The sequence below is a fragment of the Haliotis rufescens genome, unplaced genomic scaffold, assembly GCF_023055435.1.
Source record: "Haliotis rufescens isolate VD_foot unplaced genomic scaffold, xgHalRufe1.0.p SCAF_5, whole genome shotgun sequence".
Classification (NCBI taxonomy): domain Eukaryota; kingdom Metazoa; phylum Mollusca; class Gastropoda; order Lepetellida; family Haliotidae; genus Haliotis; species Haliotis rufescens.
In genome coordinates, this window is record NW_025964223.1 from 39,831,908 (window position 1) to 39,850,713 (window position 18,806).

Genomic DNA, 18,806 nt, shown 5'->3' on the forward strand with positions numbered 1-18,806 from the left:
TTCGCTCGTCACGTCGAAGACCCGGGTTCGATTCCCGACATGGGTACAATGTGTGAAGCCCATTTCTGGTGTCCCCCGCCGTGAAATTGCTGGAATATTGCTAAAAGCGGCGTAAAACCATACTCACTCACTCACTCGTTGGTCCTGTCCAAGTTCATAACCGATTCGAGCGCAGCTTCCGAGACCCGGATGCTTGGAGGGTTAAATATCACTGGTGCATGGCACTGCGACACCCGCATTCAATCACATATCATGTTCTTACACCAACAATTGTTTCAGTCTCGGTATGACGAACTCAAGACGTGTACCCGACAGTCTCGACCTCTAGAGTCTCAATTAAACCGACTTCGGATTGTACCATCAAAGTCTCAGTTAAACCAACTGCAGGTTGGAGCTTTAAGTCTCAGTGTAACCAGTGGTAGATTTTGTCTCAAAGGTCTCAGATCAACCAACTGCAGATTGTATCTGAAAGTCCTATTTCAGCCAACTGCACATTTTTATCGAAAATCTCGGTTAAAGCAACTGAAGATTATATCTCGAAAGTCTCAGTTTAACCAACTGCAGATTAAATCTCGGAAGCCTCGGTTACAGCAACTGCAGATTATATCTCGAAAGCCTCAGTTTGACCAACTGCAGATTATATCTCGAAAGCCTCAGTTTAACCAACTGCAGATTATATGTCGAAAGCCTCAGTTTGACCAACTGCAGATTATATCTCGAAAGCCTCAGTTTGACCAACTGCAGATTATATCTCGAAATTCTCGGTTTTACCAACTGCAGATTATATCTCGAAAGCCTCAGTTTGACCAACTGCAGATTATATCTCGAAAGCCTCAGTTTAACCAACTGCAGATTATATCTCGAAAGCCTCAGTTTGACCAACTGCAGATTATATCTCGAAATTCTCGGTTTAACCAACTGCAGATTATATCTCGAAAGCCTCAGTTTGACCAACTGCAGATTATATCTCGAAAGCCTCAGTTTGACCAACTGCAGATTAAATCTCGGAAGTCTCGGTTACAGCAACTGCAGATTATATCTCGAAAGTCTCAGTTTAACCAACTGCAGATTATCTCAGTTTAACCAACTGCAGATTATCTCAGTTTAACCAACTGCAGATTATATCTCGAAAGCCTCAGTTTGACCAACTGTAGGTTATATCTCGAAATTCTCGGTTCAACCAACTGTCGATCTGGAGCTGGAAAGTCTCAGTTTAAGGCCAGCTCACCCTTCTAGCTACGTATTTGTTACATATATGAGTCTCACCGCAACTTCCTGAAGTGAATGTTGAAGGCAAGGAAACATATGCTGAGGGCGATGCCGAGCGCCGAGATGCAGCACATGGACAGATACAGAGGGAAGGACAGGCGGGTGGTGGTCCGATAGATCGTCAGAGAGTCCTTGGGTATCTTTCCACCTAAAACATTAAATGTTATAATTGTATGTCTTGTTGAACTTAATGTCTAAAAATAATGAAAGTAACCAATGCAAGTATATATAATTAATCATTGATCATCGTCATTCCTGGACATTTCGTGTCTTTACTATACGATTTGAAAATATAGAATATAAAATCAGGTGTTTTTACAAATTCGATAACATAACTATATTGTGTTAAGTGTTACGGCAAATTATAGATAGTGACTTAAATATAGAGATGCATAAAATAATGTTTCGGCGTTTTTAAAAACAAATTAATAAAAAAACAACATTAGTATGATTTATTAGTGGCACGATTGTAAGAGCTTAGCATGTTGCCACATTTGTGAATCAAGCGCTAAGATGGGTTCGTGGAGCGGGCCCTGGTCATTGTCAGTGTAACTGATGGCTTTCTGTATGGCCATGCAACAGTTTCGCGAGTGTTTAGGTTACAGATTAAATGCCATCGAACTTTATGTTAAGTCTACATGTAACAGATGGCGAGTGTTTAAATTCAATGACAAGACACCCTTGAAGAAACGGTATGCCTCAATACTCAAAACACATATGAAAACACAGATATACGAAATAGGATCCCTGTCTAACCAACATACCCCCTCTTTCACTGACCGATTAGTGACAAGCAAATATTGATGTAGACAATTACGAGCACAGTAAGAACTTAAGAGAGATTCTCTATTATGATAAACCCCATGTACAAGAACAAGTGTTTGGCGAGATATAACAGAATTGTATTTATCTTTCATATCGACTAAATAAACACTCGACCAGCGGTCCATTAGCGCCCCATCGTCCGGCTCTGTTTGCGCAAAGTGTGTACCGTGGCCTTAGCCTGCAGTGCTTCAGGTAATGAATGCACTGGGCATAATAGAACCAGTGTGATCTGAGAGTTATACCTGCCCATACGATGGGTGTAGCTGGGAGCCATTCGATCTTCACGTCGGCGACCAAGTTCGGATCATAGAGACCAACCATCTGAACCTCACCACCTGGGAATATATACATAGTCATGCGGGGGATCAATACTTGACTGTATTTGTTATCGACATTGTAAACAGAAAATATTATTGGTAATTTTCTTTGGTACTCTCTTCGTGAACTCCAACAGCTGTGGGACATTAATCTGTGTTCCTGGATTCAGAAGAAATCTTACTCAAAATACTCATGTGACGATATCAACGACTAATGTCGTGTCTGAAAAGCAATTTCTGACATGCATGTCACAATAAACTGAACAAGCGTGATCAGTTGTCAATTGAATGGTTTCCTGCCTTATAATCAATACCCCTCATTTCAAGTGTAAATTATTTTTGGGTGCTGTATATATTACTCATTTTTGACAGGTATATCTTTCCATGGTACTCAAAATTGATTCTCGTAATATATCACGTGAATATTGAAATATAATGACATATCGTGTAGTACAAGTATAGTATATTAGAAGTATCGTGTAGTACAAGTATAGTATATTAGAAGTATCGTGTAGTACAAGTATAGTATATTAGAAGTATCGTGTAGTACAAGTATAGTATATTAGAAGTATCGTGTAGTACAAGTATAGTATATTAGAAGTATCGTGTAGTACAAGTATAGTATATTAGAAGTATCGTGTAGTACAAGTATAGTATATTAGAAGTATTGTGTAGTGGATGTATCGTGTAGTACATATGTGGTATAGTAGAAGTGTGGTACAGTAGAAGTATCTTGTAGTAGATGTATGATAAAGTAGATGTATCGTATAGTAGAAGTATCGTATATTAAAAGTATGGTATAGTAGAAGTGTGGTATAGTTGAAGTATTGTGTAGTACAAGTGTGGTATAGTTGAAGTATCGCGTAGTACAAGTGTGGTATAGTAGAAGTATCGTAGAAGTGTGGTACAGTAGAAGTGTGGTATAGTAGAAGTGTGGTATAGTAGAAGTGTGGTATCGTAGAATTGTGGTATAGTAGAAGTGTGGTATAGTAGAAGTGTGGTATAGTTGAAGTATCGTGTAGTACAAGTGTGGTATAGTAGAAGTATCGTATAGTAGAATTGTGGTACAGTAGAAGTGTGGTACAGTAGAAGTGTGGTATCGTAGAAGTGTGGTATAGTAGAAGTGTGGTATAGTAGAAGTGTGGTAACGTAGAAGTGTGGTATAGTAGAAGTGTGCTATAGTAGAAGTGTGGTATCGTAGAATTGTGGTATAGTAGAAGTGTGGTATAGTAGAAGTGTGGTATAGTTGAAGTTTCGTGTAGTACAAGTGTGGTATAGTAGAAGTATCGTATAGTAGAATTGTGGTACAGTAGAAGTGTGGTACAGTAGAAGTGTGGTATCGTAGAAGTGTGGTATCGTAGAATTGTGGTATAGTAGAAGTGTGGTATAGTTGAAGTATCGTGTAGTACAAGTGTGGTATAGTAGAAGTATCGTATAGTAGAAGTGTGGTACAGTAGAAGTGTGGTATAGTAGAAGTGTGGTATCGTAGAAGTGTGGTATAGTAGAAGTGTGGTATAGTAGAAGTGTGGTATCGTTGAATTGTGGTATAGTAGAAGTGTGGTATAGTAGAAGTGTGGTATAGTTGAAGTATCGTGTAGTACAAGTGTGGTATAGTAGAAGTATCGTATAGTAGAATTGTGGTACAGTAGAAGTGTGGTATCGAAGAAGTGTGGTATCGTAGAATTGTGGTGTAGTAGAAGTGTGGTATAGTTGAAGTATCGTGTAGTACAAGTGTGGTATAGTAGAAGTATCGTATAGTAGAAGTGTGGTACAGTAGAAGTGTGGTATCGTAGAAGTGTGGTATAGTAGAAGTGTGGTATAGTAGAAGTGTGGTATCGTAGAATTGTGGTATAGTAGAAGTGTGGTATAGTAGAAGTGTGGTATAGTTGAAGTATCGTGTAGTTCAAGTGTGGTATAGTAGAAGTATCGTATAGTAGAATTGTGGTACAGTAGAAGTGTGGTACAGTAGAAGTGTGGTATAGTAGAAGTGTGGTATCGTAGAAGTCTGGTATCGTAGAATTGTGGTATAGTAGAAGTGTGGTATAGTTGAAGTATCGTGTAGTACAAGTGTGGTATAGTAGAAGTATCGTATAGTAAAAGTGTGGTATAGTAAAGCATCGTGTAGTAGAAGTGTGATTTAGTAGAAGCGTGTTATAGTTTAAGTATCGTATAGTAGAAGTGTGGTATAGTAGAAGTGTTGTATAGTTTAAGTATCGTATAGTAGAAGTGTGGTATAGTAGAATTGTGGTATAGTTGAAGTATCGTACAGTACAAGTGTGGTATAGTAGAAGTGTGGTATAGTAGAAGTATCGTGTAGTGGAAGGTTTTCTTACTTTGACTTACCAGTTGCAATTGTGAGGCTTTATCTAGTCTGTGACACTTTACAAGAATTCTTGATAACAAACTTACACGAATGATAATTAGAATAAGTTTAATGACTATTACCAAAATGTCAGTGTTTTGAATTTGCCTCCAAAATATACTGGTGCTGCCTTATACAATATTCACTAACTTACTGAATGATTCATATCTATAAATATGTTAGCGTTACGTCTTTTTTATATGTACAATTTATTAATCAGTTTAAGCCATATTGTTAATTCGCTATTAGTTTTCAACAAAAACCATGGTTAGGATCGGAGGTCGAACGAACTCTAGATCAAATCAGAAGCACTGAAATTTGGCAACGATACCGGTCCGTAGGAAAGCAGATACAAATGAATGGGTATTTCTACCGGAAACCTCGCATCCTTATGTACTAATCCAGGGAGGTTTGCGGAATCATTGTAACCGTTCATTTAATTGTTCATTTTGGTCTGTGATGGAGTAGACACTCTTCTTTATCTTTACGTCAATGACCAGCCACATCCGTTACAGATTGAAATAGACACCTGTTCGTTTCCGTGTACAGTGCATTCCTTGATCAGATAGTAATAATACACATTTATTGATTGACAGACGTTGCTTAAAAGCATCAATTCAAACAGGATACGGACACGTCTCCAGGCTCGTGATTGTATGAGAAGGTAATGAACTGGGTGTTGTGTAGCACCTGTAAAATTAAACATGTTTCCCCACGTTCCTTTTTGCAGTCTACAAGTAATTATCTTCAATCAAGATCTTAATGGGAAATCGCATGGATTGAGAAGCAACTGATATGACGGAATTATATTTTTGTCAGTGAATGAATCATGCTGGGTTAATGAAAACGTGACACGGAACTGTTTTGAAGTGTTTCTATAATTGTTTCCATAGTAACCAAACACGTGCACGTGAAATTACAAAGTTTGATCTGTAACCGGAGGCAACGTTATGTACGTCAAGCAGTAGTAGACGTGGCGCTTTTTTTCTGTTAGACTGTCCATCCACAAGTCTGTAGTCTGTCTACCTGAATGTGAACAGTTGTGTGTGTGTGTGTGTGTGTGTGTGTATATATATATATATATATATATATATATATACACACACACACAACTGTATATATATACTTTTAAAGTACGTCTGTTTCATTCTTTCGTTTGATAGAAGGTATCAGCATGAATTTGCGACTTAAGAATCCAAAATCAAATTTCAAAATTTGTATTTTGCATCTTTGTATTACTTGAACGAGTTAAAAAGTCCCTTATATGGCATTAAGTACCTATTCCTCGAGAAGATATGAGCTGTAAATAAAATGGCAATCACATCCGTATCATCATGACGCAGCACATATACTGCCATGAACCAGTCTCTGTAACAAGGCAGAGTGTGACAGCCGACGTTCTCGCTGTATGGGTTCTTTAGGCAGACTGTACGTACGCACAAATCAGTTAAACATGTACACTGATATCACAATCACCGACAGGAGAAGGCGGTAAAAGGTGTTGCACTTGTGCCCAATCCCTTTGTCTTGTTGGACAACAAAATATGTTTAATAAAAATCACTGACAATCCTAAACATATCGATCATTCACCACAACTCAGTCGCTAAACAGACAGACTGCGAAATTGTGCAGTTGGCATCTAATTAACATCTTATTTGATTAGGTGCATTATGAAATCTAAAGGTCTGTTGAATGTAATAGCAATACGAAATCGAGTATGAATACAATATTGATTGCTTAGATTAAACAAATTAAGTATTTGTGTTAAACATGTCAGTGAAACGCCATGAAGAAGTGACAAGCTATCAGAGGTTTGAAAACCGCGATATTTGTTGATTTTAAGCAAAGAATGATCTTAGTTCTCACAGTATTCACCCTGACTGATCTCACTCTGACTGAACTCGCCGATTGATCTCACCCTGACTAACCTCACCCTGAACACGATATGTCTATAGTTGACCTATTCACCCTGACTAGACTCACCCTGAACACGATATGTCTATAGTTGACATATTCACCCTGACTAACCTCACCCTGAACACTATATGTCTATAGTTGACATATTCACCCTGACTCACCTCACCCTAAACACTATATGTCTATAGTTGACATATTCACCCTGACTAACCTCACCCTGAACACTATATGTCTATAGTTGACATATTCACCCTGACTAACCTCACCCTGAACACGATATGTCTATAGTTGACCTATTCACCCTGACTAGACTAACCCTGAACACGATATGTCTATAGTTGACATATTCACCCTGACTAGACTCACCCTGAACACGATATGTCTATAGTTGACATATTCACCCTGACTAACCTCACCCTGAACACTATATGTCTATAGTTGACATATTCACCCTGACTCACCTCACCCTAAACAATATATGTCTATAGATGACATAGTCACCCTGACTAACCTCACCCTGAACACGATATGTCTATAGTTGACATAGTCACCCTGACTAACCCCACCCTCAAAACTATATGTCTATAGTTGACATATTCAGCCTGACTAACCTCACCCTCAACACGATATGTCTATAGTTGACATATTCACCCTGACTAACCCCACCCTCAAAACTATATGTCTATAGTTGACATATTCAGCCTGACTAACCTCACCCTAAACAATATATGTCTATAGATGACATATTCACCCTGACTAACCTCACCCTGAACACTATATGTCTATAGTTGACATATTCACCCTGACTAGACTCACCCTGAACACGATATGTCTATAGTTGACATATTCACCTTGACTAACCTCACCCTGAACACTATATGTCTATAGTTGACATATTCACCCTGACTAACCTCACCCTAAACAATATATGTCTATAGATGACATAGTCACCCTGACTAACCTCACCCTGAACACTATATGTCTATAGTTGACATATTCAGCCTGACTAACCTCACCCTAAAAACTATATGTCTATAGTTGACATATTCAGCCTGACTAACCTCACCCTGAACACTATATATCTATAGTTGACATATTCACCCTGACTAACCTCACCCTAAACACTATATGTCTATAGATGACATATTCACCCTGACTAACCTCACCCTGAACACTATATGTCTATAGTTGACATATTCACCCTGACTAACCTCACCCTGAACACTATATGTCTATAGTTGACATATTCACCCTGACTCACCTCACCCTGAACACTATATGTCTATAGTTGACATATTCACCCTGACTAACCTCACCCTGAACACAATATGTCTATAGTTGACATATTCAGCCTGACTAACCTCACCCTGAACACTATATGTCTATAGTTGACATATTCACCCTGACTAACCTCACCCTGAACACGATATGTCTATAGTTGACATATTCACCCTGACTAACCTCACCCTGAACACTATATGTCTATATTTGACATATTCACCCTGACTAACCTCACCCTGAACACTATATGTCTATAGTTGACATATTCAGCCTGACTAACCTCACCCTAAAAACTATATGTCTATAGTTGACATATTCAGCCTGACTAACCTCACCCTGAACACTATATATCTATAGTTGACATATTCACCCTGACTAACCTCACCCTGAACACTATATGTCTATAGTTGACATATTCACCCTGACTAACCTCACCCTGAACACTATATGTCTATAGTTGACATATTCACCCTGACTCACCTCACCCTAAAAACTATATGTCTATAGTTGACATATTCACCCTGACTAACCTCACCCTGAACACTATATATCTATAGTTGACATATTCACCCTGACTAACCTCACCCTGAACACTGTTTGTCTATAGTTGACATATTCACCCTGACTAACCTCATCCTGAACACGATATGTCTATAGTTGACATATTCACCCTGACTAACCTCACCCTGAACACGATATGTCTATAGTTGACATATTCACCCTGACTAACCTCACCCTGAACACGATATGTCTATAATTGACATATTCACCCTGACTAACCTCACCCTGAACACAATATGTCTATAGTTGACATATTCACCCTGACTAACCTCACCCTGAACACGATATGTCTATAGTTGACATATTCACCCTGACTCACCTCACCCTGAACACTATATGTCTATAGTTGACATATTCACCCTGACTAACCTCACCCTGAACACGATATGTCTATAGTTGACATATTCAGCCTGACTAACCTCACCCTGAACACGATATGTCTATAGTTGACATATTCACCCTGACTGAACTCACCCTGAACACGATTATATCTTTAGCTGGCATAATTCACCCTGACTGAACTCACCCTGAGCACGATCCATCTTTACTTGACAATATTCTTCCTGACTGAACTCACCCTGAACACGATCCATCTTTACTTGACAATACTCTTCCTGACTGAACTCACCATGAACACGATCTATCTTCACTTGACAACACTCTTCCTGATTAATCTCACCCTGAACACGATCCATCTTTACTTGACAATACTCTTCCTAACTGAACTCACCATGAACACGATCTATCTTCACTTGACAATACTCTTCCTGACTGAACTCACCATGAACACGATCTATCTTCACTTGACAACACTCTTCCTGATTAATCTCACCCTGAACACGATCCATCTTTACTTGACAATACTCTTCCTGACTGAACTCACCCTGAACACGATCAATCTTTACTTGACAATACTCTTCCTGACTGAACTCACCATGAACACGATCAATCTTCACTTGACAACACTCTTCCTGATTGAACTCACCCTGAACACGATCCATCTTTACTTGACAATACTCTTCCTGACTGAACTCACCATGAACACGATCCATCTTTACTTGACAATACTCTTCCTGACTGAACTCACCCTGAATACGATCTATGCTGAACATAGCCACGGGGTCACCTTTCTCATTAAAAGCCACTTGACCCCTGACCCCTCTGTACTTGACATTCAACATCTTGGTCCAAATAAGCAGGCCAAGTTCGGCATCACTGTAGGCAAAGTCCTCAAGCCGTTTAGGGTTTCCTTAAACGAAACACAAATTTCATAATGTAATCATGCTTAAAGCATGGAAGACCTAAAGTACCATGTGACATCCACACTTCCCAACATAACCCCCTTTCAATACGCGTCACCAATTTAGCTCGATTAAACGTTTATCACAAGACAAACTGTTAACACATATTGTATTGCCCAGTGCTGTTTAAAAGAGACCTGCTACTGTCTTGAGGTTTCCATAGCAAGTAACAACTTAGGTCGCGGATGGAACGACTTGAATGTCCCTTTAAGTTGTTCTAGATATTTGTTTCAGGTTTCGAGAAACCTTCTGGTTGACGGATAGGTCTGTGTAAACCTGAATAAACCGGCACAGAGGTGTACGTCATCTTAAAAATCAACATACTTCACTCTCTTACTTCATCACGACTGGGGGCGGTCAGGTAGACAATCGTTCACCCGTCACACCGAAGACCCGGGTTCGATTCCCGACATGGGTACAATGTGTGAAGCCCATATCTGGCGTCCCCCGATAAAAGCGACAAAACCATTTACATAGTCCTAAGAAATATCTGCTGTTGGCACAGAGGTGTTCGCATGAAAGTCAGGACGTTCGCTGGGTACGATGACTCGCAATGAACCTTGTCACGGTGCCTGATCACCTGATCAAATTTAGTCACCTCTTACGACAGCAGGGGTCAGTTATCTCCCGGAACTTCTACGCGGTGACTGGTGACAACGTATTTCTTCTGAGTTTCTTTACGTTGTGTAGGTATGCCCTTGTATTGTTTGTAAACCAGTTACCGCCACCACAAACATATATACGAGCATGTTATCCCATTTCAAACTGAAGCTCCCCCGTATGATTAAAACCAACATCATAGTACAGTGAACCCTGGTTATTCCGGACGGCAACGCCCCTAGTTAAATCTTCCGAATAAACAAACTCATGTCTTGTATATACACGGGCGGTTATTTAGGAACAATATATACACTACCGGGCCAAAGAAAATACACACTTGGAAATTGGATTTGACGAAATAATTACAAATAAATGAAATATGAAAAAAAGTAAATAGTCGACGAAACACTGCAAACTTAATTCGAAAACACAACTGTGATACCCGAACAAAATATATCATCATAGAATAACCATTACTTGCTTGTTTTATTTCTAGCCACCATCAAACATGGGGGTGTACTTCCTTTTACAACAACCAACATCGTTCGACCATATTTACTTTTCAGTATTTGAGAAAGAAATGTTTGAAATCATATAAAATACAAAAATCATTCTTCTAGTCTCACCAGTATCAATAAGTTCCGTGAGAGTGTCATTCAGAGCTAAAGCCAGGGCCCAGATGGAGTCGTACCCCATGGGTGCGGCCTTGGTCCCTGGGTAGTTGACGTTGTTGGTTCTGTTGGCGTATACAGCCAGGTACTGGGAGGGGGTGAGGCCGGATATAGCCGGGATCTCTATGGGGCTGATGTAGAGCCTGTCGACGGCGATGTAGCCTTCTACTGCTCGCGACATCTCCTCCGGTGTGCAGTCCACATTGACGTCGGGAACCAGCCACCAGAAGTCGTCAAACCATCCGTTGATCACCCACACGATCTTATTGCCGTATAGTCCTACCTTGTAAGCCTGTAGGAACACGTATGTGAGAAGGTTGTGTTTGATAGCGGTATAGTCCTACCTTGTAAGCCTGTAGGAACACGTATGTGAGAAGGTTGTGTTTGATAGCGGTATAGTCCTACCTTGTAAGCCTGTAGGAACACGTATGTGAGAAGGTTGTGTTTGATAGCGTTTAAATAGCACTTCATTCAGATCAATACTTCTCAGCTTAATAGGAAGCAGAAAACAAAGTGATGTTGGTCTAAGACATGTATTACGTTAGCGAAAAACTCGGCACGAGTTTGCTGCACACGGAGAAAGGACAATAATCGGATTGAAACTTAGATTCGAACCGAAGACCAGCGGATCCTGTCACCACAAGTCACACTGGGAGGAGTGATAGTTTGCATATGGTAGTAAAGAAAGCTTGTATGATATGGCCCTAAAAGACTCCCGTACTTTAATGATATAAATGTGATTATATCAAACATTGATTTCATTGATTACATGACACACGAGACCCGTGAAGATCCGAGGTAGAATTTCGTCTTCAGCAACCCATGGCCATGCTGCCGTAAAAGTCGACTATGATTGTCGCAAGAGGCGACTAACAGGCGGTGGTCAGGCTCGCTGACTTGGTTGATGTAGGTAATCGTATCCAAATTCCGTGGGTCGATGCTCATGATGTTAATCGCTGGATTGTCTCGTCCAGTCTCGATTATTTACGGACCGTCATCATATAGCCGGAATATTGCTGAGTGCTTGTAACGCGTTGGCCATTATTATTACAAGGAGTCCCCCTTTGCCAACGTGTAAGTCTCTGTAACACTTTTCATACCACAATACACCCAACAGACTCCATCCTTAATACTTTGAAATTCGTCGAAATGTAGTGTAATGTCTCGATACATGATACGACTCTAACAGTCTGTTCTTATGCGGTTACAACAAACTCCAATATTCTATCTATACAAAGGCTGCATGTGTATAATTACGTCAGAATAATCTTTAGGTGACATTTCGAAATTTCTCTAATGTTTGCACTAAGTTTTTCACGCAGTTAATCAACTGTGGAACGATACTGGTCTCACAATGGTAATACACGTAGAACATATAGGTTATTTATGACTACGCTAAACGTTTCTCTTTATGTACTTAAGGTCTCAGATAGATCACAACGCAGTTTATTGGCTAAATTAAGATGTGGCACTCTGCCTTTAGAAATAGAATTAGGCCGTCAATTTTGTCACTCCTCTCCTGTTGTGCATGAAGTGCATTTACCTTCCTCCTGTGAGCATTACGGGGACCTGATCATGATCTGAGGCAACATAGACCTTAACTGAGGATATGAAGCCGCTATATCCACTAGTGTTACACTTTGACCAAATTACATTAATTATTGCAAGTAAGGAATCATGTTATCTTTTAGCTGTATATGTTCAATCTTCATTTATACGAAGAGGTGAGGTGAAATTGGGTTTAACGTCGCCTCAAAGATTATTGCACTTATATAGCGACGTGCATGCACGTGTGTGTGTGGCTGCTTGTATTAGTCCGGACTGATGCCGATTTAAAGTGCTAGCTCACTGAGATACCATGCCGCAGTTTAACATGAATACCCCACTCAGGCACAGTATACTGACTCTGAGCCGACCAGTCCTTGTTTTAAGCCCCTTAATGCCGAGCGCCAGACAGTGTAACAACAAGTACCATCTTTTAACGTCTTTTGGTATGACGCGGCCGGTGATATTTAAACAGAAAACAGTATAACTAAATTATCATTTTAATAAGATATTCGCAGTTTTTTCTTCAACTTAATAACTAATATTCACGACGTCAAGGAGGGTATTATGTTTTGTTTATTCTTGATTATTTCCTTTCATCAAACTCGCGATCGGAAATAGTGTTCCAAAATAATTATTCTATACAAATGTCTTTTCACGATTTATGTCGTGTCACATAAGCTAGTACTGGCTGGTGTTTTTATATTGTTTTTTTACATATTGGTTCATTTTCAGTGTACAATGTGCCACTCTGATAAACTTATCATATGTTAATGAGCAACTGTCCCTGCCGTCGGGGCAGGGTGACACGGGTAGTCGGTCAAGCATTGTGCTCTGGAATTCCCACGGGTAATGACCTTAATGCTTTGTTGAGGGATATCTGCATCATGCATGCAATCTCACATGGCACATGGTAGACGATACCAGTGACACATTAACCTGGGGTGTCAGGGGATCGGCAGATGAAATCATATCCATGATAAATTCAGAACAACGTCATGGCAACGGCGCGACCGAGAGGTACCCTCCCACCTTTGCTTCAAAGGGCAATAATGTCATCTTGAAACCTGAGCAAAACTCATCGCAAGTATTGATTTCCTGTCGTTTTCCTAGATAATACACATGATGATATATTCATGTATGGAGATTCTGTTATGATGAATATTCATTAATTCCAAATGAGACATTATTAGGTTTTATTAACATGTTCAAAAAAGAACTTGTTAGTGATATACGTGTGTGAAGCTGATGTCTCTCTGTTAGAGTATTAACACACAAAGTAGAGGTGGACTTATCATTATACTGGTAAATAATTGATGCCCTTTAAGGGCACTTATATTGCCTTGTTAGTGAGTGAATGAGTTGGGTTCAACGCCGCTTTTAAAAGTATTCCATTTATATCAAGGCGTGTCATCTTAATGTGGGAGGAAAGCCCGAAGTGATGCAGGTCTCAGACGTTTACCACTCCGGTGAAATCCACAAGCACGGGTATGGTGCTGTCAAACCTAGAACCATAATCGGGGTAAACCGGGATTCGAACCAACAATCATAGGTTTCTGCACTGCGGTTCCCTAGACGAATGGGCCACCTGTGCCCCCCCCCCCCCCCCCCCCCCCCCCCCCCACACACACACACACACAGCCCTTGCCTCGTTAAATATTCCTGTACTTTTATCAATTTAGCTTGTACATTTTGATGGAATTGCAACTGAGAGAAACTCTTTATTTATCTATATATTTCAATACAAATTATAACACATCTCCTTATTATTTCTGTTATATGAAAATATTTAGCAATGTTCAGCAAGAAATCTTTTAAGTCAACATCAAACTGTTCATGTGTTGCTTATTAGCAAGTTTACTTACCTCACAAAATACTTGTCGTGCCATATTTTCGTAAAAACTGCCAACAATGATTCGCACATCAGCATCCTATAAAAAGATTAATATTATAAAAGTAGGGCTATTTGCATTATTATTTTTAGTAAACTTTCGGGATAAAAAACGGATATTTCAAGATGCTGTGTTAAAATTTCAAGATGCCATGTTGATAATTTAAGATGCTATGTTGAAAGTTAAAGATACTAAATTCAGATTACAAGATACATGAGTGGAAATTTGAAGAAAATGATTTTGAAGTTTTAAAATAAGAATTTCGACTGATTATAACAAATTTCAGTGTTTGAGTGAGTTGGATTTAAATTTATAATGTGTACACGTGTTGCTAATACATGACGCTAATAGCGGCAAGTTGTCTACATGTAGTAGTGAATCTTGAAATGTAGCATCTTGAGTTTCACCTTTGTATCTTGAAGTTTCAAAAAGAACAATAAAACAGAAAATGACCCCAAAAGAGTTCCGTATAATGTGAAAGAGGAAGGTGGGGTAGCCTCGTGGTTAAAGCCTTTGGTTGTCACGCCGAAGACCTGGGTTCACAAGGTACCATGTGTGCAGCCCATTTCTGGTGTGATACTGCTGGAATCTTGCTAAAAGCGGCGTAAAACCATACTCACTCACTCCGTATAAAAATATAAATGTCGTAAAAACACAAGTAAATGTCACAAACGAATGTGTTCAGTAAATCGAACTTAATGACACGGACATTGCGATGACATCAATGTGTGTAATTAGGTATGGATATGAGAGTAACATCAGAAGTATTAATTCATGTATATTATCTTTATTAATTCCCCAGTCGATAGCTTCGGGCTTACCATCAAGGGAAGCGGAACAGAGTCATTTAGAGTGACGGAGATGCTGTCCTGTAAATGTATTTTCAGATATTTGCAATTACTGTAATTTTGAGAGAACAAAAACAAATGTCTTGGTAATGATGTATAACAGATTATGATGAAGACCGTTGAGGAGGATGACATACGAATCAATATTAGCCTGTGTGTGGAGTGGGGTGTGTTAGAGCTGTACTCATTACCTCAGACAGCGTGTAAGCAATATGACATTCACATCCCGACAGATGACTGTAAGGATGGACACTACACTTCCATATAAGGAGTCGAAACCAGGCCTTTGACGTGACGACAGAGCGCTTTAACCACTGAAGTACTATACAGACCTTTTCTTTATCATAAAACCCATGTAGGTCCAAGGTTGGCAATGACAAAATAATTCAGATGTGTTTGTTAATACAAATGTGTTACATTATATAATACAATAACTATATTTTTGTTATACGTGAAGGGATGTTGGTAAATTGTACTTTAATCAATCTTATTTATGTGTGGTTAGACGTGAATGAATGAGTGAGTATAGTTTTACGCCGCTTTTAGCAATATTGCAGTAATAAAACTGCGGGGGACACCAGAAATAGGTTTCACACATTTACCCAAATCGAGAATCGAACCCAGGTCTTCGTTGTGACAAGCTTTAACCACTGGGCTACCCCACCGCCCCTTGAAGTGAAAGAAATACCCATATCTTCAAAAGAGTAATATATTTGCATGACCGACTGAATGTGTACTAGTTGATTAGAAACATTTGATAAGTATGTCCTCTTTAGCTTATTTATGAGATAGTCCAAGAACAAAGCTGGTGTCGGTTCCACGCCTTCATCTATATCCGTGCCCCTGATAATAATACCTCTAATGTTCTACACAAACACCATCCAGCCGCCTTCGACCACCACGTTACCTGAAGGGCCTTCACCTGTACGGCTGGACTTCCGGTGATAATCTCAGATCTCACGATTGTCATGTTGGCTTCTTTTAGTCGAGCCATCAGATCCTCTGTTGGCTGTGGACATACAGACTTTGGATAAGGCTAACTAGATGACGACTTCCACTAATTGCGAAATCAAACATCATTCCATGGTCAGACTTTTTTAAGCCAATAACAAATAAAAGGTAAATGTTGTGCAATGATGACAAACAATTAAAATGTAATTTCACACTTTGATCAATATTCATTGTTTAAGGTCAAATATTCCAACAATGAGTTTTTTCAAATAATGGAATATTTGATAAACAGATTTATATAAGAAATCGATATTATCATTTTCCACCACCAAATACTCTGATGAAATATGTAACGTCTGGTGATGGAACGGAACTGAGGCCACACATCCCGTTTCCTCAATTCCCTGTTCAGAGAGTGTGAGATACACCAGAATATCAATCTACATCCGAACCTCGTTATACAGCATTTTATAAAGCTAACACTCACTACTGTCCTTCCCCTCAAACTCGCACAGAGCCGGGTCAAGAACCTTTCATTTTGGTAGCATAATCGCCTTGAGACTTCCACACAAGCTATGGACATATAGTAGCAAATGCCACAGGGACTATTTGTCATAGGAAAATACGCATAATTTATGCATGTATTGCTCGAACTTGTTCCCGGAAATCGTTAAACGTTAAAAGTGAATAGGAAGCGGCATCTCTGAGATGAGACCTTTAATGGACTTTCTCGACGTACCTGCAATGCTAATCTCAGAACAAAGTTTCATTAAACGTTTGCTATATCAGTTATTGGTAGGTCTAAAAATGATAACTAATACCAGAAAAATTGAAGGTCACTTAAAGCCACTGACCACTGAGAAGAGTTCAAAGGATTGGTGCAGCGTGGCGATGTTTGACCAGCCAAACTGTTTGAAGATCTCCACACGGGCCGGGTTAACATCCACATCCGGGGAATTAGAGCGGACGAAACGTGGAAACCTGTTCTTGTCGGACAGGGAGGGGGACACAGACACGTAGGACATCTGAAAGGAAGGGGTAGTATTGGCAACAACTGACATATATACAGACTCACAGTGAAGCCCGTTATTCATGACAAGAACTGTATAGAAGGGGGATGTATTAATCCGGACGATTTCCTTGGATTAACGAGGTTTATTTGAATGTCAATTTACAAAGGCATTTGCATGGACACGTAAAAATATCAATACTTGATTTCGAGGCTCATCACGTACTGGTACTGGATTTTCTTGCTTTTTCCAATCTTTCCTGTCCAAACACAAAGTATTTCAGACCTATTGGTGTCCACTCAGGACTTTATAACTATATGTCGGACAATCAGAAGATTTACCTACACACACAATCCCAAAGAACCTTGCAAATTTAGACTTCATCTTGTTATCTGTCTAAAAGTACAAGGTTTACATTATGCGTTTTGTTTGTTTGTTGTTTGACGCCGCACTCAGCAATATTCCAGCTATATGACGGCGGTCGGTAAATAATCGAGTCTGTACCAGACAATCCAGTGATTGTTTTCATGAGCATCGATCCACGCAATTAGGATACGATGACATGCATCAAACAAGTCAGCGAGCCTGACCACCCGATCCCGTTAGTCGCCTCTTACGACAAGCAGAGTCGCCTGCTACGGCAAGCATCTGTTGTTGAAGACCTATTCTACCCCGGATCTTCACGGGTCAGTGCAGTATGTAGTTGAATTACAATGAAAGGCTTCAGGGGTTCAGTTGTCAATGCTTCTCTTGAAACGCATAATGCACGGGGTTGATTCCCAACATAGAGGAATCCTCACAGGTCAGATAAGCAAGTGATAATATTTAAGACGGAAACGAAACGTGTTGTTACAATGTACTATTCAAACATTTGTGAAGTTAAAGCAGTGTCTCCAGGCGACTTGTATTTCAATGATATAATATGATGCTGTCCCACGTTGTGTAATGACAGCTGAACAATGTAGATGAATTCGTATACCGCCTACCTGGACCAGATTCCACAGGTGTGAGGACTGTCCCGTGGCCTCGCTCACCCCGGAACAACCATCCCCCAGGATCAGGATCTTTGTGGGTGGGGCGTACAGGTGCTTGTACATGATGTCCACCCCCAGGCCGGGATTACACTGAAAGAATAACGGGAATGATCAGACAAATCTTCATCTTCACTTCATCCTGAGTGTATCTACATATTCCAACGTATCATCTATAGGTTTACATCTACATATTATATGTCCATTGGCTATAAATAGCTCTACACGTGTGCAATATACCATATAGTGAGTGAGTGGTGTTTAATGTCGCTTTTAACAGTATTCCAGTCATATCACAGCGTGTCAACTTAATGTGGGAGGAAAGCCCGAAGTGATGCATGTCTCAGACGTTTACCATTTCGGTGAAACCCACAAGCTCGGGTATGGTGCTGACAAAGCTAGAAACATAATCGGGGCGAACCGG

General features: G+C 39.8%; 1 protein-coding gene across 1 annotated transcript in view; it reads right to left on the reverse strand.

Annotated features, from left to right (window-relative positions):
• Positions 1-18,806, reverse strand: part of LOC124112422 (gamma-aminobutyric acid type B receptor subunit 1-like) — a 44,741-nt gene that overhangs the window by 15,721 nt on the left and 10,214 nt on the right. Inside the window, exons 2-9 of the mRNA XM_048384362.1 lie at positions 18,338-18,475; positions 17,196-17,366; positions 16,298-16,399; positions 14,516-14,581; positions 11,061-11,397; positions 9,621-9,782; positions 2,337-2,429; positions 1,267-1,417 (exon numbers count right to left, since the gene is read on the reverse strand). Of these exons, the coding sequence (XP_048240319.1) occupies positions 1,267-1,417; positions 2,337-2,429; positions 9,621-9,782; positions 11,061-11,397; positions 14,516-14,581; positions 16,298-16,399; positions 17,196-17,366; positions 18,338-18,475 (1,220 nt within the window). The remainder of the gene's footprint in view (positions 1-1,266; positions 1,418-2,336; positions 2,430-9,620; positions 9,783-11,060; positions 11,398-14,515; positions 14,582-16,297; positions 16,400-17,195; positions 17,367-18,337; positions 18,476-18,806) is intronic.